Source organism: Osmia bicornis, chromosome 14 (genome assembly GCF_907164935.1).
Source record: "Osmia bicornis bicornis chromosome 14, iOsmBic2.1, whole genome shotgun sequence".
Lineage (NCBI taxonomy): Eukaryota > Metazoa > Arthropoda > Insecta > Hymenoptera > Megachilidae > Osmia > Osmia bicornis.
The window spans coordinates 4,084,654-4,101,251 of NC_060229.1; the positions used below are offsets into that span (position 1 = coordinate 4,084,654).

The following is a 16,598-nucleotide window of genomic DNA, read 5'->3' on the forward strand; positions in this document are numbered from 1 at the left end:
ATAAAATTGTAAGAAACGAACAGAAGGCGTGAACGTATAATAATATACAGGTGTGAAAGGAGGCACAAGGTTGTATGTATAAATACGAGTTATAGGAACAGATTGATTAGAACGCTGTAACACAGTACGGACACACAGAAAACGGTGGTTACCATTTGCATCGGTATTGTGATATCGACACCAGACGTGTCCTCGTGCTCGTTGGAACATTCGGTCTCTTTCGATTGGGTAGCGTTCGCGACTAATGCACCGTTCTCGATATTAGTTCTCATTACGAGGTCGGTCGTTTGGGAACGAATCGTGCTCGTCTCGTCCGTGGTTTCATTCGCGCCGGTTTTGTTAGCGTCGTTCACTTTGTTTAGTATCACCCAGCCGTTCTCGTCGATGTTCCACGGGTTATCAGTGATGGTATTTGAATCTTTATCACGTACCCTGTGTTTCTCCTTGGCGGTTGACATCGGCGTCGATGGATTATTATCCGCGTTCGCGATCCTCTCCGTGGATTCCAACTTCCTCTCCAGAGTTTCTTTTCGCGCCGCGTTCTCGGACTCGTTTTCAGACTCGTCGGACACCAGCCATCCATTTTTACCGATGCTGCTCTGTCTGTACACTCGACTCCTCGAAGAATTCTCCGATGATCCCGACATACTCAATCTTCTACCGTTCATCTCCGTCGTTTCGTCGTTGCTCTCGTGTCCTGTTTCACGCTCGTTCCCCATCGTCGATGGTGACTCGATATTCGAAGCGGAGGAATCGTGTTGATCGATCGGCTTTAAACTTTTCGAAATTCTCGGAGGGTTTTCCGGCTGCAGATCTTGATCGGTGATCACCCATCCGTTATCGTCGAACAATTCCTCGATGCTCCTCTCTTCGAGGATCGAGGAACTTCGACGCTTCGACTTGTCGTCGTATCGTTCCAGGCTGTTGTTCTCGGAACGAGAGTTGGGGACGTTGGGAACGATGCTCCCATTGGTATCCGAGTCGGTTGATTCTTCCTCGGAATCGTTATTCTTCTCCTCGGAAGCTGGACCATTCTGCTTCTCCGGATTTTCAGTCTTTTTCTTGGTTATATTACTGTTCTCGTCTCTGGATTCGTTTTCTTCCTCGTCAGTCTCCGAGTCGGTATCACCTTCGGAACTGCTCTCAGTGTCACTGTTAGAGTTTGATCCGTCACCAGATTTTCTCTCCGTCGATGTTTCTTGCGAGTTTTCCTCAGGGTTCGCTGAATTTTCAAAGTTATCCACGACCGATTGGTATCTCTCGTCCCTTACAGCGGGGTGTGCCAGGGATAACGAAGAGTTCACGCCGTTCCCCGAACGACCTTCCATTAACGCGTCTTCGTTGACCTCGCTGCGGTTCTCTACACGACTGTCGTAACCGCTACCTTCGAGACTTTTGAATTTAGCCGCGGAGGAGGAGGAGGGTGATGAGGTGATCGTGTCGTCGGTGTCCGTACTACCGTCCGTGTGGGTACGTTTGTCCGACTGCGGTTTAACCTTCGTTCCGTCCGGACCGTAAATATCGTAATCCGCGTTCGTAGCCGCGATTTCCGAATCCTCGACACGATCGTTTGACACGATCGGTTCATCGTGTCCGTCACTAAACGTCCTAAAACGATTACGCTCGTGGGGGTTACTGGAATTAGAACTGGCCTGATGATGAGTCTGACCGTGATCTATGTGTGCTACGAACCTGCTGGTGTAGCCGGCCGGTGTCGTCAACGTCGCCGCGCCGCTCGTCGCCGTCGCCGTCGTCGTCGTCGGGCTCGTCACCGAGTGAGCGGGACTTCCTCTCGGCGACGAATACCTGAGACACGAGTGATTCCCTCGATATTCTAATATTCAATTTTTCTTTTCATTTTCAAACGCGAACTTGCCGTAGAATCCAATCGACCCGGTTTCTCTTTTCACCCGCCTTCGAAAATCGACGCCTTTCAAAACACGTATGTCGCGCGCGAAAGATTGCAGTTAACGATCGAAAATGACCGGCAATTCCGTTGTCGATGGCCGTTTACCACGACAGAACGAACGAACAGTGGTTCACCGCTCGTCCACCGTATTGATTTTCGTTTCCTCGGATTCGTCGTTAAAACAGAAAGAGACGGCTAGGATGCACGCGAGAGCGTCGAAAATTCATCTCGTAATGGACGAAAAAAAAAATCGCTCTCAAGTATCTGCCCATCGTTAAAAATATATCCACGATGTTGAATCTCGTGAGCTTTGACAAATTATAAACGAGCAAATTTAACCGCGAGTAGACCGATCCGATTCGATGTTACTTGTTAATTAAAACGCTCCGATTAGGAGTCCTGAGAGAAAAGATACTTGCCTGGTGGACGGTGAATCCTCTTTGCTACCGCGACGTGCCTCGGCGCTGCGAGCTAGCAGGGGACCGATGTCTGTCCTCGCCATCGCTGATTCGCTTCTCTGACGATCCTGGACGCTCGGCGTAGCCGCGGAGGACGCCGTGGCTGAGGTATGAGCGTCGTTTTCCGATTCCTCCTCGGTCTCGGACTCCGTCTCCTCCGAGGAGCTGCTCGTTTCCTCGTCCTCGTCATCCTCTTCCTCCTTTTTCTTTACACCGGTCTCGTCTCGCGCTGCCGGAGCTTGCGTGGGTGGCGGTGGAGCGGCACGGTTACCTAAAGAAACAGGAGAAAATTCGGTACACGAATAAGTATACCGTAATGTCGCGATTTTGCTTGAACCACGATCATACGTCGCAAAGAATCGATTATTAATTACAATGGAGACAACTTTCCTAGGCCACTTGATTTAATTACAGCCATTACCGTTTTGTCGACAGATTAGAAGAAAATCTCACCTGTGCCTAAAAAACGACTCTGAAAAGCTCGCGTCGCAGGCGAGGCGTTGCCGGAGTCTTTGGTGGTAGCCGGTGCAGCAGCTGGCGGGGTGGAAGCTGCGGATGTTGAATTCGACGAGGGTGCCCTCGACAGATACTTCTGCTTCATTTCCTCAGCAGTGAACGACGCGCCCGTGCTGCGGATTCCTGATCCTGCGGAGCTTTCGGAGCCGGTGCTCGAGTCTGATGAAGCGCTTCTCGTCGCAGGCGCGTGGGTATCCGTCGAAGTTCTCCTGCAAGTAAGGATATTTCAATTAATTACTTCTTTGAGCTGGTAATTATTACTCCCCGGCGTGTCGCTGTGTTCGGCTTGCCGCTGCAACCAATTACTCGCACGATTACGTACATTTTCCTAAATCGCGGGAGGAACGCGTTCGGTTCGAAGCGTAATTACGCGAACGTACCTGGAGCGTGCAAATGAAAGGGCTGTTCGTTAATGCACACCGAGGGGGAAGTTGGTGTTTCATCTAGCGTCGTCGCGGAGAAAAACGAGGCACGGTTTTCGGCTGACAAGCCGCCTCGTAGAGTGCGGTCGGACGGAATGGAATTTGGAAATTAACACCGGTATCTGCAATTTTCTCACCTCCTTGTCTCTCGTATTAGAACTCGCGCTCGTTAAAATGCCCGACCAGGCGTTAGCGAGCCTATAAAAATTCCCTCGCGAAAAGTTTGCGCCGCGATCGAAAAAGGAACGTTCGACCTGGCGAGGGACGAAACAAAAATGCTGACCCACTTGAATTTTCGCAAGTGGCACGGAAAAATTTGCATCCTACGGATACCGCCAGCCCCGGCCATCCTTCGTGACCAGAAAAAGAATAAGCGTTCGATTGTATGCTTCGGGGATGACAAAAAAATTTCAACCCTGAGGGTATTCGAGCATTGTTCACCTAGTTACGTTTTCGTTGTCACGAAATAATCATTTTACCATGCGAAACGTAATAGGGTATCGCGAGATCGAATTGCATACGCCTCTAACTTTGCCCGTTCAATTGAGGCGATCTGCTTCTACGGAACAGGCATAAATCAGCCGGTCTGACTAGTTACGCTCTACTACTACTGGAGACACTTATGATTACTGGAACCAACATACATCCTCGTGACTTAATGCTAATTGCGATCGATATTCGATCAGACTTTACGTTTTCCCATCAATTACTAACCCACCGTATTTATTAAAGCGAAATCGATCGAAAGTGATCGAATAAAATGCAATTTTCTGCAATTTTCTGCAATTCATGACACACGTGGCGCGTCATCGGTTTCAAACTAACCTCGCGGGCATTGGTCTTCGCGCAGGTTCTTCGGTTTCTCGTTCAGCTGGCGTTTCCCTCGGGGATTGGTGCGTGGGTGTCGGTGTCTGGACTGGTGGTCGTTCCTCCACCGTTTCGGTCGCAGGTGTGGCTGCGGTGGTTTTGTTTTGCTTTTTGATCCTCGAGATCTCATCGTCGTCGCTGGTCTGCCTCGCCATCGCAGTCGGCACTTTTCTGACCTGTACCTACGCGATAAACAGAAATATTTAACAAGATCGTGGGCCGACCGTGCCGATTATAATCTCCTTCGTTGTGTTTTTTTTTTTTTAATGAAACGCGTCCGAGGTGAATTTCGTTAGCCGGTGATTAGGCAGCTGCAAACACGTCGGCTTTCTTTTCCCGCTGAGCATGTGTTTCGTGATACGATATGCGACAACACGCGCCCGTCCGCCGCATTAATATGCAGCTCTGATTTCGCGCTTGCATAAAAATGCAATTGCCAGCGAACAAGCGCGCCCGATCGTCGGACAAAGAGGGCTCGCTCGCAAATGAACTCGATTATAAAAAAAGAAAAACGAAAGAAACAGATGAATGCTTCTTGATGAGAAAAATATATGTACATTCGTGTATTCATGTATTCCATTTATATTATAATAGGATATCGTACAAAAATACAGCGGGCAACTACAAGCTAGATTTAACCACTCTCGTTTCAAAATTATTTACATATTTATGAGCGGTGTCCAAAGTGTACATTTCATAGTCAGCGTCGCGACGCTTCTGCGTGTGTCCAATTGAAATATCGAATTGTTTTAAATTTCCTCGTGATTTATCCCCTTTACGTATCCATATCGGGTAATCGATACGTGTAATTGCACACCGAACGATCGAAATATTTCAGTATCCCGGTGAATCGCATCCAAGCGATCTAACCGCGTGCGATTTCGAAGCTACTTTCGTGTCGTGCTCGCCATTCAACTTCCGCTCGAAATCCGCATTCCTGTGTTCCGCCTGCCTTTGCAAGGGAATCCGTGTGAAATCATTGAAATCACTCTGCGGCGGAATCACTGTCAAAAACAAATACGACCCTGTGAAATTGACGAATATCAAGAATGATCGAGTCAGCGTTCCAATTTTGCTCATCGAGTTAGATACACGGATATATAATCCTGGCGAGAATGCGAACGGATCGGCGACGGATGGAAAACGGATCGCTTCGCCCGCTGCATTTTCGCCAGGAAGACAACGATTTCATTCTGGATTTATTCGAAACGAACAGGAAGCCGATGGAAAAGTACAGAGAGAATGTTCTCGCGAGCGAGGGAAATCGATAACCGCCGTTTGAACGAAACTATGTCAAAATTAATTTGCGATAAAGCGCAGTTGCAAATAGTGCGTTGAAATTCGTGAAATACCGTGTGTCTGTCGAAACGAACGGTAACGAGCGAAAATAATAATTCTTAAGAGTACAACGAGTACCCTCGAAGTCGGACGAATAAAATTCCACTGACCTGAGGCTTCGCCGGTTGCGGTTGTTGAGCAGGATGAGGAGCTGGTTCCTCTTTCTTCCTTTTCCCGGCTCGCTCGTACTCTTGAAGCTTCTTCATAACACGCGGCGAGTCCGTGAGACGGAAGATCCCGGATAAAGGACCGCGTGCCGCGTCTTCCGTGTCCAGGACACGTTCGCGAAGCCCCGACGATTCCTGGGGCGTCGACGTGAATCTGACGGTCGACCTCGAGTCGCCGTCGGAATCGTCTCCGTCGCGATGTCGCATGAATCGACTCCTGTACCTCGATTTGTTCCTCGGTGCTTCATAATCCGGGGCATCGTATCTGAATTCAACAAATTTCAAGCTTTTCAACATCAGCGATATCGAAATACAATAAGTTCCATTCGATGTTTAATTATAATTAGAAAAATTTACATGTCTCGAGGCGAATATAGTTAGAGACATTAATCCGATCATCTCGAGTTGCGTCGGATTAGGTAACGTAAGTTAGGAACAAGACAGGGGACGAAGATTGAGATCCTCCAATAGGAATCTAAGCTGTCACCAACAATCCCCTGGAATGTCCACTCGAGTCGAACTGAGATAATCTGACTATAAAGCGGATGTTCCGGGCACAGTGATCAGCCATCATCCGTCTTGGTAAGCTCCGGTGACGCGTACCATTAATACGATCCGTTTGTAACTACCAATAACTTTGTAACTGTATACCCCATCTCGTGAAATATAATTAACTCGTGCTTCCATTTGAAAATTTTAGAAATTAGAAATGACGAAGAAAATTTACGATTTCGATAGCCCATTGTTCAAGAATTAATAACGTATATTCGTCGAAGAATAACAATTATCGCAAAGCCGAAACGCAAACGATACATTTTGTTCGGGGCGATTTTCTGGAACTGGGTTATCTGTCTTTCGAGACAGTGCACAGCAATAGATCCATCGGGTTTATCCGAGTGTTGCTTAATTATCGCTTTACAGACACGGGCTTGGTTTCGTGTAACTTGCGAAGATTAGGGACGGGGGGTTGAAGCGAGGGGTTTGTGCACGAGTTGACGGTAATTGATCCCCTTCAAGTCTGCAAAGTACAGCCGGTTCCACGTTCGAAATGCGAGACACGAGCTCATCTTATGGTGTCTTAAATTATTCAAACGCGTTTGCAGAGAAAATCGAGTCAGGGAAGGCCGGTTATTATCGAGGCTGGAATCGGATTTTTCGGGGAATAAGTTTTTTAAAAATTTACGCCACGTAGCTCCGTGCTTTTGTTCATCGTTCGCGACGCGAACAGTTGCACGTGCTTTAAACGAATCTGCCCATACTTTATTTAGATCCTTTCTATTTTATAGAAAGGATCGAAGGAAAGAAGGAACACACGGAATGGTCCTAACCCGATCGCTCGAGAGAGGATCCTTTTTCTTGTCTATTCTATTGGAATTCGTTCGATCGAAACATTTAACGCGATCTCCCTTGAGAGGGAACGTCGACAAGCAATAAAAAGAATTTTCAATTACTGTCATTCCTTAGCAACGTTGAGCATGCTTTAAGAACTATTCTCATCGAAATTTCTATACTTTTCCGAATCCAAGAAAATTCGATTCCTTTAAAAAGTAGTAAAATAAAATTTTCAGTCGTTGCAGTAACATTCGACCCTGCGATAAATTCGCGTGCCGTGGGTTCTTTAAATTACCCTCGATTATCAGAGCGAAAATTCCGAAATTAGCAAAGACGATCATGCAACCCTTTAATTGCCGGTTCCGGTTGTATCGAGGACACGAAACGAGCTGCAATTTTCCTTCCACAGTTGAATTACTGTTTATACCCGCGGTGCATTATATTAAAAGCTTTTAATTTACATTTTGACGAGGTGGCTTAATAAAAGTAACCGTTGCCGGTCAGCGTATTACACGAAACACGGACGGTAATTAAAGTCGACCATGCCTATTTCGGCCTCGAGGAAGTTGTTCGCGGCCCACGCCAAGAAAAAGATACAGCCAGAGGAGCCACGTGTATTTATAACGTTTGCTAGAATAGATATGTGGGACATCCTGAAAAATGTATGCCCACCACGGATGCCGATTGGCAGTACTCCAAAGTAATCTACGTCCACGGTCAAACACGTTTTTGCCAGTCGGGCCAGAAATTCCTCTTTTCTTCTCTTCTGTCTTCATTTTAGAGAAACACTCTTTCACGATACGAGACTACTCTATTCAACTCTCCTCCTTCCTATACCAAACTATATTTCTCTTTTTCGAAAACGTTTCGAAATCGGATTCCTTTCGAGCCACCTACGTTCCTCGAGCTCGAATTTCTTCTATTTTAACGAAATAATTCTTGTGATAAATCGCTCTTGATTTCAAAGAATATTCATAGAAATAAATTCTGTTGCTGCTCTATGTTTGTCCGACTGGGTATGTAAAAACAGTTTCATCCGAAAGTGATAAATCCTGAAGGGGTGTCGCAAATTATACCCTGCTTTTATCATTTAGAAATAAATTCTCAAAGATTGGTATTTTCTGAAGTGGTCGAAGGTGCACGGTCACGCGAGACACGGTTATTTAAAGTACTCCTCTTTGTACACAATAAGTTATTACAAATCAACGTTGCTTTCCAAGTGGCCAGCAGTCAGAATCATAAAACGAACAAAATACTATCAAAACTTCAGTCGACAAGCCAGTCACGATTACATAAAGTAGCAACAGAGACAGGTTTTGAAATCAGTAGGGAATCTTGAAGGAAACAGATAATTACTCGTATTCAGGGACGTATCGGTTTCTCGCGAGTCGTTCCTCCTCTTGTTGTCGGTATTGAGAAGCGAGCCGATGGTCGCTTTTGCTCCTCATGAGACCGGGAGATCCTCCGGGAGGCGCTAAACTGCTCGAACTACCCAACAGTCCTCCGGTTCCGGTTTCTGGCTTAATATTCAGCTCGCCGTATCCCGCTACGTGAAGGACCAGCTGGTTCGGATCGTGAGCCATCACGAAACGTACTCGCCGACTGTAATCCCCTGCTTCGTACTCGAAGTTCCTGCAACATCCGATCGTAAATTAACACTCCTTTAACGAAATTTTTACCCTTTACCCAAGGAAGTTACGTGTACACTTTGCTGGATTCAACGGGAGTTTCGTTTAACGAGCCAAGTTTCTTTTCGCACTCGGCCACGTTTGTCACCGAGTGCTGATAATTACTTTAAGTAAGTTGAATACTTAATTACAGCGACACGGTACGCTATTTATATCTTGATTTTATTTTGGGGGTAGTTGTAATCTCGTAAATAATTAAACAGAAAGGATTCACATTTTAAGGTGTTAATCTTTATAACAGCTCCATTAATGACAGGGTAAATAATTTATATTCATCGAAAAAATATTTTAATTTAGAGGGATTGTTGCTATCTTCTGAATGATTAAACAGATAGAGTGTTATCCCTTTTTGAACGGTCGCTCTGAAGGCTTTACATTTTATATCAAGAAGCGCTTTACTCTTGCCTGGAACCATATCTTTGTTATATTTATCGCGACGCGAAGCAGGAAAGCTCCTAAATATTTCTCAGGTTATCTCAGGCGTTGGTCCCTTTTTCTACCCTCGTAGTTTCCGATAATCTTCCCCTACGAGAATAATAACCGTGTGAGCCAGGAAACGGGAACTGTTAAACCATGTACCGTAGTTAGCACGCTGTTGTGCCGCGAACAATGCGGAAGGGTAACTAGAATTTCGACGTGGCTCGGATGAGAGAAAGCTACGTGCAGAGTGTGCTTGGAAATTAAACCATCAGAGTTCTATGAATAAAAATCAGATAAAAATGTTATAGAGAGTCGAGTCACATTTCGTGTCTCTTGAAAGACCTTCTCGTGTCTCGTGGAAGGTACGGTGGTAATTTGAAAGAAGAAGTAATTTGAAAAAGTGCGACGTTACACAAACGACGAAGATTTCTTACTAAATGAGAAGAAAGCTTTCATTATTTTTCAACTGCACTGGAAACTTTTCCCTTTCGAGGATCAAAAGGGATCCTCCGACTCTTCGGGCAAAAGGAGAACTGTATATTAGACGATTTACGACTCTACACAGTCCCGTTCTATGAAGTTTTATCAATTTACTGTATAATCCGTAAATTTCACGGTTGAGAATGAAAAAGATTGCTCCAGGAAACAGTCTCTGTACGTCGAACGATTATTTTTAATTTGAGTTCTTTAAAACGTCGGAAGTTACTTTCCGCACGGTGTTTCACTTTGTGCTTCCTTTCACGACTACGTTCATTCAGAAAATAATAAATACTCTTTTATTGCCGCTGGAGGATATAACTCGGTAAGCTGGAACCGTTTGCCACCTATGCAGAGCGGGGAAAAAATGTGGAGTGAAACGGGGGAAAAAATTAAAAGATGAATTGCGAAGATAAGACGTGTTCAGGTTGCCGTAACAAACGAGAGATTTATAGTTCATTGCCTGAATTATGTTTCACGCCCCATGTAACGGGGATACTTTTATTTCGTGAAAATTTATGGAACAAGGATGTGTGAGAAAGCGTTCGCTTCTTTGGTTATCTTTTAAACCTATGACTTACTCTGCGATCTGTTCGCGACCGAATGTCGAAAAAGAATAAAGATTATCATAATTTTTACAAGATCGAGGTACCCTGCTTTGACATTCAACTAGACGCTCGATAAAGCAACAAAAGCGTACACATACTCGGCCAAGGAAATTGCCTTTCCAACGAGAAAATTTATCGTGTTTTATACGTTTCAAGGAGATCGTTATTCCTCGCTGAGTGCACGATAATTTTTCCGCTGATTTTCAAATCCTTCCCGAGATATTTTTATTTCGACGACGTTAATTGCGATCTCCTATCTCGTTAGCCACGTGAAACATGTTCGAATGAAAGTTCAGTAGCGAAAGCGCATTGCTGTCGCTCCTTTGACTCGACAAATTTTAATCTCAATCTCCACACGAAATGAACTACGCGTCCCGTAAGGGTACTATGCTTCAAAAGATAACAGATATCGCGGAGAAATTTGTTTTCATACCGGAGCCATAAAGCAGCCACTTTGCTCGGGGCTACAGGATAAAGGATTAAATACTTTCAAGAAATCATGATTCGAGCAAGAAAATATGAAAGTTGGAGTATCTTTGCTATTAAACTACACGAACTTATAGAATGTTAGAAAATAAAAGATTCAGATCTGATATTTGGCTGAAGAAATCGTGGTCTGAATAAGAAATACTAAATCTGTGACTGTGTTTCAGATTATAGAATATTGGAAAATGAAAAATTCAGTATTCCAACTGGATTTGAGAAATTGTGATTTGAAAACTCGAAAGTTGGGCTTTGAAGACAGTCGTGGAGCCTATATGGAAATTGCAAAATAAAATATTATTTATTCCAAGGTCCAGGCATGACGATTTAAAAATTCGAGAGCTTCGAAGACAGTCTTGGAGCCTATATAGAATTTGTAAACTAAAATATTAATTATCCCAAGGTCCTGAAATATTAATTTAAAAATTAAAAAGCTGAGAGTTGTAAGTTCACGATTTGAAAAAATGATGTGTGACAAACCTGATGAATTCCACCGTACGCAGGAAGAGCTCTTTCGTATCGAGAAGCTCCGAATCGTCCCATGGTACGTTTTCATTGATGTGAGCCTCCGCCAGATCGCAGTTGCTCTGGATATTCGCGATTTCCAATTCGAGATTCTCTTTGAGCTGAATCAGGCCTCTAAGCTCGGTGCCCAGGTATCGATCGACCTCGTTACGCAGATGTTCCGTACGGTCTTTCAAAGCCTTGCTCAGCCTCCGATAAATCTCGTCCACCTCTTCTCCGACCGAGGCACAGTTTGTTTGCAGACCAAGTGTGTTTTTTTCCACCAAAGCCAACGCGTCTTGCAACCTGTGCAACCCTCTGCGTATCTGCAAAAGGAAATTATAATTAAATCGTTTCAAATGCATGTAACATTCCTATTTTACCTTCATCCTTCAACACAGAATGTTTTCCAAAGAACTTTAAAAATTTTGCAAAATTTTCTTTGGATTCTTCTAAGGGAGAAGAGAAACATACGTTTAGAAACGTTTCCACTGGTTTCCCGTGGTTTCGTATTTTGCTTAGAATTCGCGTCGCGAAATGGAGGGTTTGTTTTGAATACATTAGAAGCGAAGAAATATACCCGGTTATTTCTGGATCGCGCATAGCACGTAAGTAGATACACGTATGGTTTTGTTAACCTGATTCTACGGGTGTTCATCCCGGTTCAGTTGAATCGTTCCACAAGCAAAATTCTATAAATATTCCGAAATTCATTTACTCAAAAATTCTAAAAGGAATAATTTTATTTTACCTGAAAATACTTGGGGTGATTTCCTATCATTCGATATCAGAAGAGCAGGAAAAATACTATCAGAAGTTTTCCACCAGATTGCGCATTGTTCCTCGAACAATAAATAATCCGTGATTCACGCCCCTATAAACATAACTGTTCGAAGTTCGTTTCGCGACTGTTCGCTGGACGTTCGCGTAACCTAAACCATAAAACCTGCACCATGTAGCCTCGTTCATAAATTTTTCACCATAAATTCCCATAAGAAGCACTTCACCTCCCTGTACCCAAGCATCGATCAACATGTTACACCGCCGTTCTTGAGACCCGTTCAAACGAAACATGGAGTGAGCAGAGGAGTTGGTCAAAACTTCTCTCCCGCGTATACTGTATGTTCCGCTTTGTTGCAGAAATTTCCCACCAAATTTTGTGGCTGGTTTCCTTCGGTTGCATAATCAGTACCGAGCTGCACACGAAGCCCCCCCGCTGCAAATCGACGAGAAGGTACACGTAGCTTTCCTCGTATTTTTCCAACGTTACATCCTCCCTATGAAATATCGAACGAGATCGTTCTTCCTTTTTTCCCCGCCACGAAATAACATTGTCCTCGTATTTTTATCCGCGGAAAAGCGACGAACATCGCGATTTAAAATAACGCCGAGGAAATTTCTATGACTGTGCCAACAGTTGAACGACTACGCGCAAGAATGGGCCGATGTCCTGGCGAAAAATTGTGCTTTAGAGTACAGACCGAAAGGGAAGTACGGTGAAAATATATTCAGAAGTACCTGGAAGAAGACCGAGAGAGAGATCAAACCGTCGGATCCTCTGGAATCTTGGTTAGATTCGATTTCCTCTTATCTACTTGGGAAATTGATCCCAATCGGATTTCATTGATTACAGGTATCGAGAGGGGAGATTCTTCAATTACGGAGAGAAACAACCGCAAATTTTAGAAGACGTTCGCCATTTTACTCAACTGCTATGGAAGGAGGCGAGGACGATCGGTCTGGGAATCGCAAACGACATAGAGGGTTTAATTTACTTCGTTTGCAATTACAACCCCCCAGGCAATATCGATGATCAATTCGCGAAGAACGTATTACCATTGCAACTGGTGAGTTTTGAATATTTTTTACTATTCTGTCTACGATTGTTGAAATATTCAGATAGAAAGAGAATAGGTGGAAGGCGGGATGAAATCACGGATGAAGCTATTTCCTCGATCCGTGCGATAGAAAAAGCGGGGTTCCGAATCGAATTGCGCAGGAAACGTTGATCATCAGAAACGATCTCGATTTTCAAGTACGATCCGTTCCTCTCTGTCTGCGTTCGACGCGCAATATCCATGGCCTGTCGATGCGTTTGCGAACTCTGGTTTGTCTCAAAAGCGATTGCACCAAAGTTTATTCTAGCCCGGAAATAGAGGTGAATCATTCTCGGTTTACTGTTCCTGGAGACAGCACGAATTTACATCGTTCTATTACTTCGAAGAGTAAATACAACATTGTTCTCCTCGATTTCCTGCAGTTTCAGAGTCGCTCCTGGCGACTGAATTTCAACTTTTCCGAACCCTGAAATTATTTCGCCTCGATTCGTCTTCACTTAATCCTCGTCGCTTATTAAAATCGCCATTAATTTCATCGAACAGAGAAGATAAAGGGTGCTCGATCGTGAAATCGTTTCTTCTTCTTTAAAAGGAAAAAGTTTCTTCTTCCGGTCTCGTAGACGAAAAATACATTCCGTTTCATAACACGGATGAAGTCATAACATCCTCGTTTTAATTTATGAATACGAAACGAGGCGTAAAGTTCTTTAGCGATCGGGTATCTATAAAGATAAAGGATTCATCGATGCGATCATACCTGGGAATTGATGCGCGTAATCTCACGCCTGAGGATGTCCATGTGAGCGTCCTTGCATTCGGGACAACACTTTTTCTCACAGTGGACGCAGAGGGAGCAGTAGCTTTTCTCCGAGCAAACCCCGCACCGTTCCATCGTTTGTCCGCTGGTCGGGTCCGGTAGTTCTCCCGTGATCTCGATGTGCAATTCCAGGAATCGTTGCAGGGTCACGTTGGTCGGGAACGCCTGCACACCCTGGTGATAACACCGTACAATTTACTAGTCGAGTACCGGCAAACGAATAACCATGATTCTCCTCTCAAGAATAGAAGGAAATAAAATTCCACCTTTGATCGCGAAACTCGTTCAAGCTTTCCTTTTATCCAAAATTGAATGTCAAACGAAAGAATCGTTTACTTCCTTTTGTTTCTCAATGATTTTTAAAGAATTCTCATTCCTCTTTCCCGGTTGATTCGCGGTTGCTTTTAATTAAAGGTTACGTTTTCGAGAGGTAAGATAAATAGTTCCTGGAAAAGTGTCACCGTAAAACTTCATCCAATTTCATGAGATTCTCGTTGAATAAATATGAAGTCACGCATTACACCCGGTTAAGTGAAACCGTACGTTCTTTCATTTGCATCGTTCCGTTTGAATCTTTCTAGATTTTCCCGTTGCTTACGCGTCGGACGAACAATTTCCCTTTGTAAACTCGGCCCCTAGGGATTGATCCTCGAGGGCCCGAAAGATTAATGCGACTTTGTAATTGCCTTTGTTCGCGATTCGTCGTTCGCGGAAACGCGTTCCGAAGAAGGAAGTTCGCGGAAGGACGCTGGTGAAACTTTGTCGAGTGAAATATTCGCGATGTTCCGCGGGTCGGAAAGTTCGCCCGTTAACACTCGCGAGATTGATCGCCCACCTGGTAGGGTATACGATGCTCCGCACGGCATTCTGGACATTTCACCTGGCGACGCACGTAGTCAACGAGGCCATCCATGCAGGGTTCCATGCAGAAGCTGTGCTGGCATGGTAAAAGCTTCGGGTTCCTGTATCGGTCCAGGCATATCGCGCACGTCAGCAGTTGCTCGAACTGCTCCATGCCTGTAAAATAACACAGAATACGCGTTAGCATTTTTATTAGTTCGAATTCAATGTAAATTCGAACGGTATAAATCAGTGGAAACGTACGATATTGAAACGATAAAATTCTATGTTATCTATCGAAAAAGTAAAACGATGAAATTTTGGATGGATAGGAACGAATTCATTTCGCTGACCGAACGCGACGTTTATTTCGGTGGTCACTCACGTACTGGCTGAAAACGGCGACGAACTAGTATTTAAAAGCGTGCTGTCATCGGGAATGTATAATTTAGAGGGAGTGTTTCGTTTTATCGTATACTTGTAGTTGGAGTTTCATAATTTACAAATATGGCTAAAATTTTTGTTAATGATAGTAACAATGGTAACTGCCAGAGGTGGATACATTTATTCGATTAACACGCGTCACTGGTTTCACCAATTTCCTGTGAAATATCCTCGAACCTTACGCCACTTTGGGATATGTAAAGTCATCGTTGTCACAGTTAATAAATAGTTGCAACGTGTAATTCGTAGCCTGTTGCAATTGGAGACCTTCATTGTGCCAAGTCGTTACTCATCGTGTCGCGTTTCCTCGAGGACGTCGTATTTTCTCTCTTCCAATTGAAAGGAAAACTTGCTTAATCGCGGAAAATTTCTTTCCTCGCAGTTCTCCATAAGCAGAGAACGATTTGAATTAACGAGACATAAAGTATCACAGAATTGGTAAAAATCTTCGAAGCTAATAAGGCACATTGAATTTTTATACTCGTCGAGCGTTGTGGGAAGTGAGAATTCTTTTCAACTCGATTGTCTTTTATTAGAGACAATGTCAAGATCTTTTCGCGCAGTCGTTGCTCTTCTATTTTGAGAACTGGTGCATCATGATCGTTGGTGCTCGAGAGATGGGTGAACTGAGAGGATGTCCCTGTGAACTTTGTGCGTTGCTACTGAAGACTCGATTCAGGCAATTAAACGAGAACTTGGCAGTGAAACGATCTACTGTCATTTAATTCATTGCCACGTCAGTAGGTGTTGAATAACATTAAAATGATACTAACAATCTAAAATAATCAATTGAAGCATCGGTATAAAGCATGAATTTCTAATGACTTCGATAAACCATTTTACTAGTACACGTCTGACTATATACGGATATTTCTACTGCGCCTCATTTTCAAAGCGAATCGCCCAATTTCCCACCAGAATTAACTAACACATCCAAGGTATAAATTGAATATGAATCTTCTTTCAAGTGACTAGAACATTTTCACTTCGTTCCAACGCAATCGCACCTCGAGCCAAGGAAAATAATCTGTCCGATCTTCCTTCAGCTTTTTGTTCCGTCTGATCAAACGGATTTTTCGATCACGCGAATCTAATAATATCTGGTTATTCCCATCTTCCTCCATTGACGTTCTATTATTAACATGTTTACTCGCGTCTCGCTACGTTTTCTTCTACATTCTGCTGCAGACGTTCGTTTTATTAATCGTTAAGGCGTATCGCTCTGCCGTGAACCGTGTTCGCCAGAAAATCATTTTCGTCGGCGATTTTCCTCGACCGTTTGCCTCGAACGCGATTTCTAATCGAGTCTCGAAAGACATCCGCGAACGCGGGTGGGTTAAATTTAAAATCGGGATCCGGCTGCACGCACGCACGTATATCCGCGGCGAAGTATCGCGAATGATTATTTCAAAGCGTTAGCAAGACACGTATAAACGTTAGCCGAGCCAAAATTCGTCTGTGCTTTCGCAA

General features: G+C 44.1%; 1 protein-coding gene across 7 annotated transcripts in view; it reads right to left on the reverse strand.

Annotated features, from left to right (window-relative positions):
* The window catches only part of LOC114872716 (RING finger protein nhl-1), a 42,861-nt gene that overhangs the window by 6,332 nt on the left and 19,931 nt on the right, over nucleotides 1-16,598 (reverse strand). For 2 of the 7 annotated variants that reach the window (XM_029180239.2, XM_029180241.2), the window contains exons 3-12: nucleotides 14,680-14,861; nucleotides 13,785-14,018; nucleotides 11,166-11,515; nucleotides 8,366-8,641; nucleotides 5,621-5,942; nucleotides 4,131-4,354; nucleotides 2,821-3,092; nucleotides 2,329-2,638; nucleotides 1,693-1,806; nucleotides 153-1,608 (exon numbers count right to left, since the gene is read on the reverse strand). In XM_029180239.2, the coding sequence (XP_029036072.1) occupies nucleotides 153-1,608; nucleotides 1,693-1,806; nucleotides 2,329-2,638; nucleotides 2,821-3,092; nucleotides 4,131-4,354; nucleotides 5,621-5,942; nucleotides 8,366-8,641; nucleotides 11,166-11,515; nucleotides 13,785-14,018; nucleotides 14,680-14,859 (3,738 nt within the window). In that variant the 5' untranslated portion in view covers nucleotides 14,860-14,861. Of the gene's footprint in view, nucleotides 1-152; nucleotides 1,609-1,692; nucleotides 1,807-2,328; nucleotides 2,639-2,820; nucleotides 3,093-4,130; nucleotides 4,355-5,620; nucleotides 5,943-8,365; nucleotides 8,642-11,165; nucleotides 11,516-13,784; nucleotides 14,019-14,679; nucleotides 14,862-14,948; nucleotides 15,251-16,598 lie in introns of those variants that run through there. The other 5 variants (XM_029180244.2, XM_029180243.2, XM_029180242.2 and 2 more) reach the window with 4 other exon arrangements.